The sequence below is a fragment of the Parasteatoda tepidariorum genome, chromosome 3, assembly GCF_043381705.1.
Source record: "Parasteatoda tepidariorum isolate YZ-2023 chromosome 3, CAS_Ptep_4.0, whole genome shotgun sequence".
Lineage (NCBI taxonomy): Eukaryota > Metazoa > Arthropoda > Arachnida > Araneae > Theridiidae > Parasteatoda > Parasteatoda tepidariorum.
In genome coordinates, this window is record NC_092206.1 from 19,347,442 (window position 1) to 19,361,468 (window position 14,027).

The following is a 14,027-nucleotide window of genomic DNA, read 5'->3' on the forward strand; positions in this document are numbered from 1 at the left end:
AAAAAATCATAAATAAATTTTGAAAATAGAAAAAACAAAAACTTTTACGCAACCAAAATTGAAGTATCCAATACAGTTAAAATATGTTAACTCTTTTTTAAAATCAGTTTCGAACGAAAAACCCAACAGGCTTTTATAAAACATTTCGTTTTTTGTATTTTCGTTCTAAAATTATAACAAAAGCATCTCCACTTACGATGAAATGAACACATTTACATTTGGAAACAAATTTTTGATTCTGTTTCAGTTCATTTCAAGTTACAGTCAGCGGAGCAGTTAAAATTCTTGTATTTTAAAAAACGCTTTCGTTCTGTTCATTTAGATATGCGCAGATTTTTTTTTTCTTTCACACTTCTAGTGGAACTAGTTTGTAAAGTAGTTTTCTTTACACTTTTAAAGTAATCGCAACGCAAAAATTTAAATGCACATTTATTTAAGTGGAATTTAGAGAATGTTTTCTTGTTCTAAGATGAAAGTTACTTTAAATTTTATTTCAAAGAATTTGTTTTATTAAGGCTTACTTCATTTCTTTTTTAAAAACAGAACTCTTTTTACAGTAAAAAAGATTAAGCTAAACATTTTGTTTCATAAAAAGAAGATTTCGCTGAGTTTAAATGCTGGAATTAAAGTAATATTTCGTAAGAATTGTTCTCTTTACCTTGCAAAAAATTAGGATATAAGCTTTAATTTTCATTTTAAAAGTTCTACTCGAACCATGGCTGAAATTTTTCAGAAAATTGGATAATCGCATGTATTGCTTATGTACTCAAAGCTTACATCCTAATGAAAAGTAGGCTAAAGTTTCTCTATAAATTAGATCTTGTGCATTGGCTTAGATCCTAATTGGGGTAATATTAGGGTAAGTTTATAAAAAATATTTGAAAAAAATATACCACAAACGTTTTTCATTTTCTCAAAACTGTGGCTTTTCCCCATATTAACGTTTTGCGCTCTTTAGATAGACTAAAATTTACCTAATGGACATGAGTAACAGTTGCAAACTCACAGCAGTTATTAAAAACAAAGCATAATCGCAAAAAGTATAATTTCAAATGACGACGGGGCCTTTTAAAAGACAGTCTTAAGGCTGTGGTCCAGTTACGTATAATCGAATAACACTTGTAAAAATGTAGCAAATTTCAAAATAAAAATGATGAATTTACCCGCTCCTGATCCAGTATAGCCGTTGATGGGTAAAATAGAACTATTGGGCATCAGACCATGTGGTGAGATATTTGCAGTATTATCATCCATTGGTAATTTAGAAGACAAGCCTCCACCCCCTGCAGCAATGGCCAATGGAATTCTCTGATTTGTCATATCGTCAATCTGAAAACATTACATGATTGCAACATTGTATGGAGGAAAACATAATTTATAAGTTACCATATAACTACACTTAAAAATATTACTTAATCTAGTTAGAGAGATGTTACTTTAGACGATGTTTAAAAAAATTAATTAATACTTGCATGTACTACTTTTTTTCACTTCATATATTCCTAAGGTAAACATTGTTGCTACTCAAATTCTTCTTAAAATTAAGTATTTCGTTTCTAGAGTTATAATAAATTAAATAACATAATAAATTAAATAATAGACTAATAGTTAATTACATTTTAATAAACTAAAATAAACTTAGATAAAACTAATAGCCACATTGTATGACCCCTATTAGGCCTACAATTATTTCCTCCGATAGGGTACACAAGTGCCCGGTAATATAATACGTAGTCCAGTTTAAATATTATGGGACAATAATAGGGGGAGATATAGAGCTATATTGTAGCACAGAATATTGACTTCAAATTTTCCCTTTTTTACACTATTCAACTCACTATTATATATATACATACATAGCAACCTATAGTGCCTCATTGTGAGCCCTCCATTAAGCCTATAATTATTTCCTTTGGTAGGGTACACTAGTTCCCGGTATTATAATACTTGGTCCAGTTAGAATACTATGGGTCAATATTACGGTGAGATATAGGGCCATGCTGTAATACTGAATATTAATTTCGAATTTCCTCTGAAATCTGAATTTAAACTTTCAAAGAGTGTAAGATGCTTTGTTTGAATTATTTCTTTCTATAAACATATGAAGGTATTAAAACTGACACCTTTCAAATTTATTCGGCATAAATTTTCGTGCATTCGTTATTAAATGTTAAAACACTACAACAAACACAAATTATTTTATTTTAGTATTGCAAACAGAGCCATGGACTCAAACTCCACGTCACTCTATTTTTTATTACATTGATTCCACATTCAACTCCGACTCTGGATTTTTGTAAAGCCCAGCTATGACTCCTCATAATCTATTAAACTTTCCACCGAATCCCAAAAGCATTAATATTATTACTTCTTTTTTAAAATCCGTGGATATTTTAAAGTATTTCATAAGTACTAAAAAGTTTTATATTAAAACATAAAAGTTGATGAAAAAAATTTCAACATTTATATATAGCTACAAAATAAGCATAATCGCTTAATCATAATAGCATAATCGCTTAATAATTCACAGGGACTAATATAGGGGATAAGGACATTTAACTTTCCCCGGGGGGGGTTCAGAAAAGCAACACGCTTTTGACAGACCGGTTTTACGCACAAAAAGTGGCGTTCGCGNTCATAAACCTCTAAATGCGGGATTTTGTTTTAAATTAGTACTCACGAACTATATGGAACTATTGCAATTGATAAATTACATACTTTTGCGTTATTTTTCCAATTTACTTTTCACTTTTCCAAAAAAAAATCGTTCCGTCAAAATCATCTTAGCTAAATCATTTCGCTTTCGCTCAAAATATAATTTGATAACACAGGAAAACAAAACTCTCTTTGTTTTGTTTTCTCTTGCGTGAGATTTTGCAACAGATCTTGGATATTTTGACGTCACCGATTTCAAATCTGCAATCAGCATCTACTTCCATGCTACAGTTTTGTTTCAAAAGGACATTTTTAGTCAAATTTTTTGACAAAATGTACAAGTTTAAGAGCGTTGTATACAACAGAGAGTCGCATAAATTCTGCAATAAACTTCTAGGGTAGTAAGGGCACGTTATCGGGATTAAAATTACATAAGAACTCCTGTCCTGAAATGTCCTCGTATGAGGCTATGGGCACTTACTATTTTGACCTGTTCAGAAGCAAACGAAGGGACAGTTCACAATAGAGAAGTGTCTCTAGTGGCGTATGACGACATTTTTGGGTATGAATTCATGCGCAATTTGGATCCTGATGATGTATTCTAACTCTCCTTGAAGTTATTCGTAAGATTTAGACAATCCCCGGTGAAATAGAACTTTTTTAAACTTGTACTTCCCGACAGAAAAAAAAAAGACTAAACATGTAATTTAACAGAAAATCTGTTGCTTCTGTAGCAAAACTAATTTCAGATTGGAAATTCTCATACCCGAATTAGATAAGCATTTGTATTAATGCAATGAAAATTTTGTTCTCCAATGTAATTCATTAATTAACGACGATTTTTCAATGGTTTAAATCAAACAAGCAATCAAAAATGTTAAATTTAATAAATTAATTTTGTAATAAGTTGCAGTTTGTATGAATGTAATAGTATCCGTACAAATAATAATTTTTGTTCACATAATTATAAATATTTGTCTAAATAATTTTTATAAAATCAAAGACTTCTCTTAACACAACACAAGCCAAAGAACCTAGAACACAAACCGAAATAAGAACCAAAGAAAGTTTTTTCCAAAATTAGACTCCCCACAAAATTGCCTTCGACTTAAGTTTCTCTAATCTGAGTTTGCATTTATAATCCCGGTTGCCAAGGAAAAGATTAAAATAGAATTAAGTACCGGAAAAAGACGCATCATAAAAAACTTACACTTTTACAATCAATCTTCCATACAATTAACAAATTTATTACGTGAAAAAAAAATACTTAAAAAGATGCCAAAATGGCTAAGCCAACTATCGGAGAAAAGAACGTTATTACCATTTGTTAAATAATTAAATTAAATTGTAAATACAAGTGACTTTATTAAAGTCTAAATGAGAAATCAATACTCATTATAATAACTCCGGAGCGAAATATGCAATTAGGTTTATTTACCAGACCTACAAGATTTAATAACCGAATAAGCTATTAGCGCGACAATAGGAAACGATTTCGTTTCATATATTTCATTTGGCACTTTTACAACTGTTTCCTTTCGTTCTCTTTGACTGTTATTTCTTCGTATTACTTCATACTCTTAATTTGTTGCTTGAAAGATGTAAATTACAACTGTACGCAATTTCAGGGACGATGCTTAGCTTCATTAGATTTCATTCACTTTATGGAATTCAATCTAACGTCAATTTGTCTTTCATTTATAAAATGTGCGTGTAATTCTTTCTCCTTTATGAAAAACGTATGTGTTTTATATTGGAGAATGATAGGTTTACCTAAATAAAAACAGAATTAGCTAGCATTGGTTTTAGTTTTTTTCATTAATAAAACAAATATGAATTACACTGAGAAATTTTTTTTTTGCATTCTGTTGCTTGAGTTTCTTTTACAGATCTTAAAAACTTTTGTATCGTTAATTTCAAATTTGCGAACGTTTTCTCTCTTCAAGTTCCAGTTTCTTTTCTTCTTAATGACATTTTTACTCGTTTTTTCTGTCAAAATGTACAAGTTTAAAAACGTTATTATATATATATATATANTATTTAAATAAAACACAATCACTTCGTCTGAGTGATTCTGTAAGAAATTCTAAGCCCCCTGCTCGCTGACGCTCGCCAACCCCCGAAAATTGCTGCGCAATCTAATATGGTTCGTTTCGCAAACCAAGCTCGCTTCGCTCGCTACTAACTTAGGTGCATTGCAAATACAAAATTCTAAGAATTCAAAACAATCTTTCAAATCCATAAAACAACTTTTTTTTTAATTATTATTATAATTATTCATTAAAATATATTTGTAAATATATGACATGTAATTCGTTAAACCTATTAGAAATGTGCTATAGTATAATTCGTGATATAAATCAAAAATCGTCAAATAAATTCGTAATATATAAATTCGTGAAAAAAAGCGCTTTCGACAAAATACTAAAATAGAGAGCTATAGACAAAGACTACTCACTTCTGCCTAGCTTAATAGTATGAGATTGCCGCAGCTGATGCTCTCTACATCCACATTCAGATACAATTACAAATATACATACACATATTCTCAAGAGCACACATACACACACTAATATAACATTACTGTTATGTATTTCATGCGCCCCACGTTTGTNCGTAAACAAAACAAATCAAACGTTGCCACCGGCGGAAAAGAAATACAGCCAAAATTAGGGAGCCAAGTAAGAGAATTATATATATTAGATATGCTTGAAAATGTCATCGTATTTCACTAACTAGGGACGTTTCTCTATTCTAAACTGTTTTTCGTATGCTTTTTTGAACAGGTCATAATAAGAAAGATCCCTAGCCGCCTACGATGACATTTCACGGCACATGGGTTCCTATGCAATTTTTATCCACATGATGTGCCCTAACTCCCCTAGAAATTTATCATGACATTTACGCAATCTCTTGTTCTATACAACGCTTTTAAATTTGTACATTTAGACAAAAAATAGACTGAAAATGTCATTTTAAAATGTCATTCTAATCTCAGCTTTAAGAGCAAAATTAGTTTCAGATTTCAAATCCCCACTTCCGAATAAAACAATATCAAGTTTTTGCAAGATGTGTTCCCTAGTGTAATCTATGCTGTGAAAAAATAAACAGACGGAATTTTCTTTATTTTTTGACGAAACTGTTTCGTTCAAAATCTCCGAGGAAATATTTTGTTAAATTGAGGAAATTGAAAGTTTGGATGTATTAAGTATTAGCATAAATGCTATAGGTCAATTAACCTAATTATTTAGTAAATTTAACTTAAAATATAATAAGTATAAACGAAAGAGTTTTCTATCATCACCAAAATTCGGATTCAAAAAGCTTACTTAATCTTAGAATGCACTAACCCCTGTACCATTCCATCATACTGAGCAAACAGTTTTAAAGCAGATCAGCAATTTAAAAAACACACGGGTGAGGCGGCATTTTAATCAAAATCAAATGATTGAGAACTCGCATTTTTGACCCTATGTGGAAATGCCAGATTCACCCGGTATTTTATAACTATTATTCAGCCAATATCGGCCCAATACAGAATACGAATTTTATAAGAAGCTTAACTTATTACTATGTGACAATTAACACAATTGATTATAAAAAAACTCAGAGCAAAAGAAGTTTAAATATCGTCAGAAATTAAATTAACCAGAATTGAATTTGGGCTTGCCAAATGAGCCCCCATACTATTCTTTCACATGATTCGAACAGTTTTAAAATTTAATAAAATATGCTTGATGACCTTTAGAATTACACTGAGAAGAAATCGGTTTCACCAGAAATTTTGAGATAATAATTTCCGTTAATAATCGATGATTGTCGATGATAACAACTATATGTACCGATGTAACAACTATATGCACCGATGTAACAACGATGTAACAACTATATGTACCGATGATCTATATGTACCAACTATAAAGTTCAGTGCCAGGCTGAATCACTGAATTTTGTTTCTAAGACGCTTTAATTTGTTTATGGTTTCACAGAATAACACAACTTCTATAAACTAAATAAATTAAAAATTGCTTTTCAAATGGCAGGAAATCACAAATTTTGTTGCCATTTTACTTTGGAAGATGCCATCACATTAAAACTACAGTAGGTGGTATGGCATCTTCAGACGATATAATAGAAGCCAAAACCAAAAGTAGTTAAAGTTCTATTAAAATAACTAACCTTAAAAATGTAAGTGGCGCCACCTCCACCACCCCCACCTCCCTCTCTTCTCTTATTGTTCATGTCCCTCAGTTTAGAAATACTTCTCCTCATTAACCTTGTGTCACAACCTCCTCGAACCTGAAAATAAAAATATTTGCTAATAAGTATTGGTAAACACAAATTACAAATGAAAAAAAGGATGCATAGAAACACGGGGTATATTTTACAACTGATAACAAACTTTTGCGGTTATTATTAAATTGTTTATGCTCTTGAGAAAGATGAAAAAACTTTAATTAGACATATTTTTCAATTTTTTTTCATATTTTATATTAATTTAGTTCAAAATAAGCAAAAAATATTGTATTTCTCACTCTAATAATTTATGGTTGCGAAATACAGCCTGGAACACGGGTGTATTTTTCTGCGTTAAAAGTAAACTCTTCCTAACACGGCTCACTTCTCAACAATAACTTCACAAATTTGTTCTTATTTGCAGTTTTTAATATCTAAGAGAAGCAGATATTTATCATTCAAATTTTTTTAATTTTCAAAATCAATTATTGATAAAATTTTGAATATGAACGAAAAAAAATTCAAACTACTCTACTTGGATTTCATATTTTAATACAAATACAATACCGACAATTAAACAGAATTTTCAGTAACTATTCGACGGTCTTATATAATTGAAAAATACTAAAAAATACTTTTGCCTGCAATTAAAATGCCAAAATATATATCTATAAAAAAGGGATATAGGTGTCCATCTATTTTAAAGAGCAATATAGCTCGTTTTACAAATTTTAAGAATGTTATATAATCCTTCACATAATTTCCATTTCAGCTTCTTTTATTTCCTATATAGCTTCTTCTATAACTTCCACTATAGTTACCACTATAGCTCAGGCTATTAATCACTCTATAGCCCCACTATAGTTAACACTGTAATCCTACTATTGCTCCCACTATAACTTCCACTTTAGCTGCAACTATAACTCCAAATATCACTCCCACTGTATAGCTATCATTATATCTTTTACTATTATAGTTCCAGTATAGTTCCGTTTATTACACATCATAGACGTGGTGTTTAATATCGTATACGAGTGTGCAACGAAGAAAGGGAGAGAAAAAGGGTCAAGTAAGCAATACTGGATATTTTTGGTCTATACTTATGAAATAGAACACTCTCCTCCCAATGAGGTGAACTAGGTTCGAATCCCTGCAATGGCTGGTTGATTCGAATTTTGCACCCGACTCGCACCGATCACAGTGCTGACGTAAAATATCCTCAGAGGTTGACAGATCACGGGTTAGAGTCTCCTTGTCATCAGGCTAACTGTGGGAGGGTTTCGTGGTTTTTATCTCTATCAAGCACAAGTGCTGGTGCAAATGTTACATGGAAAGGAAGACCACAAGAACCTCCTACGGTTAGTCTGACTGCAAGGAAACTATAACCCATGATCTGTCTACCACTGATGATATTTTCCGTCAGCACTGTGGTCGGTGTAAGCCGGATGCGGAATTCGCTTCGACCAGCCATCACTGGGATTCGAACCCGGCTCCCCTTATTGGAAGGCGAACACTCTATCCCCTGTAATAACTAATTAGGCGATACACAAGTTACATCGTCATATGTGTTTGTGAAGAATCTAAACTACACTTACATTTCCACAAGCATCGATTCCTTTTTGGCCTACAAGAAAGTAGATGAGATCTCCTTTCTCCCAATCAAATCCAGCTCTTAACGAAGCGCCTAGGCTCTTACCTGAGTTGGCAATGCCTTGACCTCCACCTGCCCCTCTGACAAACAGCCTAAAAATTTTATAAAAATAAATATAATCTTACTGAAATTTTGTATTAAGTAATAATAAGATGAGTAAATTTTAACGCAGAAGCGGTTTATAAAAATACGAGGTGGATGCTAATAATCAACAAACATACATTATTACACTAACTAATATTTTACATGAATTACTAAAAAATAATTTTGAAAGAAAGTAAATAATTTTCCTTAGAAGAAAATAAGGTGTTTTTGCTGTTTTCGGATGTAAAAGAATACAACTGAGGTAGATAGAAAATGAGGTTCTGTTTGGTTGATAAATTAACCTCATCAATAAACCACAATTTCAACCTCATTTGTAATTCATAAAATCAATTTCATATGTACCTCAATAATACTTTCAGTGGAAATCGAGTGAAATTATCCACACCTCATATACTGTACTTACTGGTGGGAAGAGTAGAACAATCGAAAAAATAAAAACCTTTCCATCACTGTCAGCGAAAACAACCTCTCTAAGCTGGTTGCTCTAAGGAAGATTTCTATCAACCTCAAAACAACCTCATATGTGAATAAAAAAATTTCATACGCCTTGATGATAAACATTGGGAGGTTGATTTTTAAGTCAACTTCAAATAAATCTGAAATCAACTTTAACGCATCAAAACAACCTCAATAACACCTTACTTTTTTGTAAGGGTGAACACCTTCACGACCGGCAGATTAAGAAAGAAATGCTTTCCCAGGCCCGCATACACCGCAAGTATGTACGTACTAAAGAATACATAGTACTATAGTATACTAGAGTACCGTATTGAGATCTCATCTGTGTGATCAACCAGCATTGAGATCACATGAGCCGCAAGAGTCAGGAAGCCTTGTTTTATCTATGATATCGTGGGCCATGAAAGGATGATTATGCGATCACATATGATGGTCACAGATTTGAAGAGGTTAAACCATACTAAAGTTGCAATGTGTAGATAGTGCTGTACCCTTACATAAAAATAAGGTGTTTAGAGGTAGACAGAGGTAAGAAAATACACGTATGGAAGAAAATGAGGTAATGTTTTGAACCAAAAATAGCCTCATTAATAAACCTCAATTTCACACTCATTTACACCTCATAAAATTATCCTCATATATAACTCGGCAATACTCTTAGTTGAGATTGAGGAAAAGTTTTCACTCCTCAAAAATACTTATTCTCTTGAAATGTAGAAAAGGTAGCCTGTCCACCTCAGAAATAATCTCTCTAAGCTGGTTTTTATAAACTAGATTTCCAACTACCTCAAGAGTGAATAAAACAACTTCATACACCTTGATTATTCACCTTTAGAGGTAGATCTTTTAAGGTTATTTTTAAAGTCAACTTTAAATAAACCTTAAATCAACCTTGACATTTCAAAACGAACTCAAATAAACCTCAAAAACGCCATAAATGTTTGTAAGGGTAATTTAGAAAATTTACAATTTCTTTTCAACCATTAATGCTAGAAACTCGGAATTACATTTATTGGAACTATGCTAATTAATTTAGTTTCTCATTTTCAATCCTATCCGTTATCAATCCTAATCAAATAGCGCAACAGAAAAAAAATTAATTAACTAAATTATTAATAGCTATCATGTAACTAAAATATAAACTATTAACAGCAATTGTATGTACATTATGCAGTTATCTCATTACCATCCTTTTCAAATACATTTTCCCCTGTCGAATTGTGATTTCGACTACATAACCCAAAGGAGAAAGCTGTGAAGAGACGCAGAGAAAAGAGAAAAATTTTAAATGGGAAATAAATGTGAAAAGGAGGAAGTGAAAGTACACTTCCTCGCATTTTAATGACCTTAATAACTCATCTGTTATCATAGTATATAGCATTTTCCCTTCGAATTTAAAAGCGCCTCACCCACGAAACTTTGAAGCTATAAGCTAATTAAAATTCACAGAAACCACCTCTTTCGAATGTCTCGAGGGTATGTAACTGTAGTTGGGAAGAGGTGGTTGGTTATAAGAAGGAAGAAATAATTAGGAATTAGACTTTCTCCTTAAGATGTATGTAACAAAAACTTAAATTAGCATAATAAAACGTGTTACAAAAAATTTCGAAATTTAAGGAGAGAAATACTTCATAAATTATTATTTCCGCCATATTTTTTATAATAATTCGTTAAGAATGATATAGTTTTTTTTATTTCTTGCAATATTAAATTCAATAAAAACCACTGGGCAATTCGTGCTTTTATATTCTGATAGCTTTATTATTTTGTAAAGCAATGGTAATTAATGCGTAGTTTCTTTAAAGTAGAACAAGTCACATTTATTTTTCCGTTAACCGAACGATAGTTTTATTGTTATATGTATTCAATTAAATAAGCTAAAGTTGTATAGTTTTTTGAGCTGCAATAGTTTCATTGTTTTGAGTTTTAATTTCTTCATTGATGTGGTAATTTAGTTTAGCAAATAAAAATTTGACTAACGTTAAGCACTTTGACTAATGTAAAGCAATGGTAATTAATATGTAATTTTTTTTAAAAGTAGAACTATTTAAGTTTATTTTTTAGTTAATCAAACGATAGTTTTATTGTAATATGTATTCAATTTAACAAGTTAAAGTTATATTGTTTTTTGAGCTGCAATAGTTTCATTGTTTTAAGTATTAATTGTTTCATTGTTGCGATTATTTAGTTCAGCAAATTAAAATTTAATTAACGTTAAGCATTTTGACTAGAATAAAGCATTGTTAATTGATACGTAGTTTCTTAAAGTAGAACTAATTACATTTATTTTTTAGTTTAACAAACGATAATTTAATTGTTATATGCATTCAATTAGACAAGTTCAAGTTGTATTGTTTTTTGACCTGCAATTGTTTAATTGGTTTAAGTATTAATTGCTTCATTGTTATGATTTTTTGGTTTTGCTAATTAAAATGTTATATCTATCTTTATTAAGCTTTCTAAATCAAAATTTCATTGTTATGGTTATTTAGTTTTTTAAATAAGGATGTCATTGTTATGGTTATTTAGTTTTGCGAATGAAAATTTTTGCTTTGATTATCGAGTTTTTAAATAAAAAATTTAGTTTTTGTAGTTATTTATCTTAATTGAAGTTACATTTTCTTTGTTTGGAGTATTTAGTTTAGAAAATAACTGTTTTATTGTCATCAGTATTTAGTTAACTTAAGTTCAGTCTTATTATTATGGAAATTTAGTTTCATTATCAAAGTTTTTAGTGTCATAATTTTCTTGGTTTCATTTATATAGACTATGCTTTTAACATTTTTATAATTCAAATAAATATTGTATTTATTTACTCAATATTGCATTAAAACTTTGCATTTTTTATGCTATTTAATGTCTCATGAAAATTCATCAAAAAAAAAATAATCAAGCAGAAAAATTTTAAACGAAAAAGAAAAATAATAAAATAACAAAGTCATTCTCTAGCTTAAATAAATAATACAACAGTAATTATCATTGTCCATTATTTATTATTAATTTTCAGTTCAAAAACAAAAAAATCTATCGTTAATTATAACGAATTAGACAAAGGTTGCGGAAAGGTCTATTTAATTTTTTCTTTTAAAATAAATTAAATCATAATTAATTTATTTAGGATTATAAGAATAAAAACTAGCCATTGGTAATTTTCCTCGAAACTTTCCGTAAAAGCAAATCCTCTGAGATACGTTTCGACATAAAAACTGTTTCTTTTCATAAATATATACACACGGTTTTGTTTATATTTGTTTAAAGATAAGCGCATGCAACCATGAATAAAATATTGCTTTTTTTAAATATTTACAATAGAGCAACAAAAAAAAGAAGATAAAAATGTATTTTCCTTTTCCTTTAACTAGAAGATTAAAAACATACATTTTATATAAAAATATTTGAATTCTATCAAAGTAAAAAATAACTTTACAGTTAATCAGCTTTTAAGCAATCACTATTCTTTTTTAAATATGGATTAAATATTTTTAAGTATTGGTTTTAATTCGGTAATTTTATTATCGACTTCATTAAAACTAACTAAAACTTTATATATTGTTTATATGATAATTATAAATGATTTTAAATGTTGATTATTTCGTTAAAAATTCACAATGGTATTTGAATGATAATGATGAATGATTTTGTATGTTGAATATTTTGCATGATGATTATCAACCGTGTCGTGTCAATTCGTCGCGGGACAACTCGTTGCGCACAATTCATCTGGTGACAGTTCGTCGTAGACACAATTCGTCGCGACGACTCTTCAGTTCCAATCGGTTGTGGGAACAATTCGTTTTAAGTACAATTCGTCCCAAGCTATCCAACAATTCGTCCAACGATAATTCATCGTGGACACAATTGTGCTTACGATGAATTATTGTTGCAATGAATTGGGCCCACGAAAAATTGCTGCTTCGATAAATTGTGCTCACGGTAGATTGTCCCACGACAAATTATGCACTACGAATTGTCACTACGACGAATTGACGCAAACATTATTAATAATTTTGTTTGAAAATTTAAAAATAACCTTACGGTTAATAATTTTATAAGAAAATAAAAAACAATTAATAAAAAATTTTATTTGATGATTTATTTAATTTCAATTTTATTTGATGATTTATTTAAGGCATAATTATGGATATCAAAGTTCTAGTTTCTTAAACTCATTATAAAAGAATTTGACTGATAGTAATCAAAAATAGTTTCTGAAGATTGAATACGTACATAATCATTATCCTATCTCAAGAATTTTTCGGTTGAGGAACGACAAAAATGTAATTTTTTTTTTCCTTTTGGCCCACCTCACAAACGTAATTTCGTTTATTTATTTTCTTCTAATTTTAGTAGGTAATTTTTATAAGAATTAAATATCCCTCTCAAGTTAATCGTTTTTTTTTAAGTCATGCAAAGAATTCGAATGATACTAATCAGAAATAATTTCTAAAGATTGCTTACGTATATAATCCTATCTCAGAAGTTTTTATTTGAGGACTGACTAAAATGTAATTATTTTCTTCATTTTAGTCCACTTCAAAAACGTAATTTTATTTATTTGCTTTTAATTATATTTGATAATTTATTTAAGACTTATTTATGCCTCTCAAATTGAATGTTTTTTTAAACTCCTTAAAATAATCCGAATAAAACTAAACAAAAGTATGTTATAAAGATTGCTTACGTCTATATTCCATTCTCAAGAGTTGTTTTGTTTAGGGAGTGATAAAAATATAATTATTTGTTTTTGGCTCACTTCAGAAACATGATTTTATTTATTTACTTTTAATTGTATTTGATAAAATTAAATAATATTTAATAATAAAATAATATTTAATAATAAAATAATATTTAGCAATAAAATAATATTTAATAATAAAATAATATTTAGTAATACAATAATATTTAATAATAAAATAATATT

At 29.7% G+C, this 14,027-nt stretch overlaps 1 protein-coding gene across 1 annotated transcript in view; it reads right to left on the reverse strand.

The window, feature by feature from the left end:
- LOC107456001 (leukocyte tyrosine kinase receptor) overlaps positions 1 to 14,027 on the reverse strand; it is a 219,144-nt gene that overhangs the window by 98,316 nt on the left and 106,801 nt on the right. Inside the window, exons 12-14 of the mRNA XM_071178398.1 lie at positions 8,487 to 8,634; positions 6,835 to 6,954; positions 1,164 to 1,329 (exon numbers count right to left, since the gene is read on the reverse strand). Of these exons, the coding sequence (XP_071034499.1) occupies positions 1,164 to 1,329; positions 6,835 to 6,954; positions 8,487 to 8,634 (434 nt within the window). The remainder of the gene's footprint in view (positions 1 to 1,163; positions 1,330 to 6,834; positions 6,955 to 8,486; positions 8,635 to 14,027) is intronic.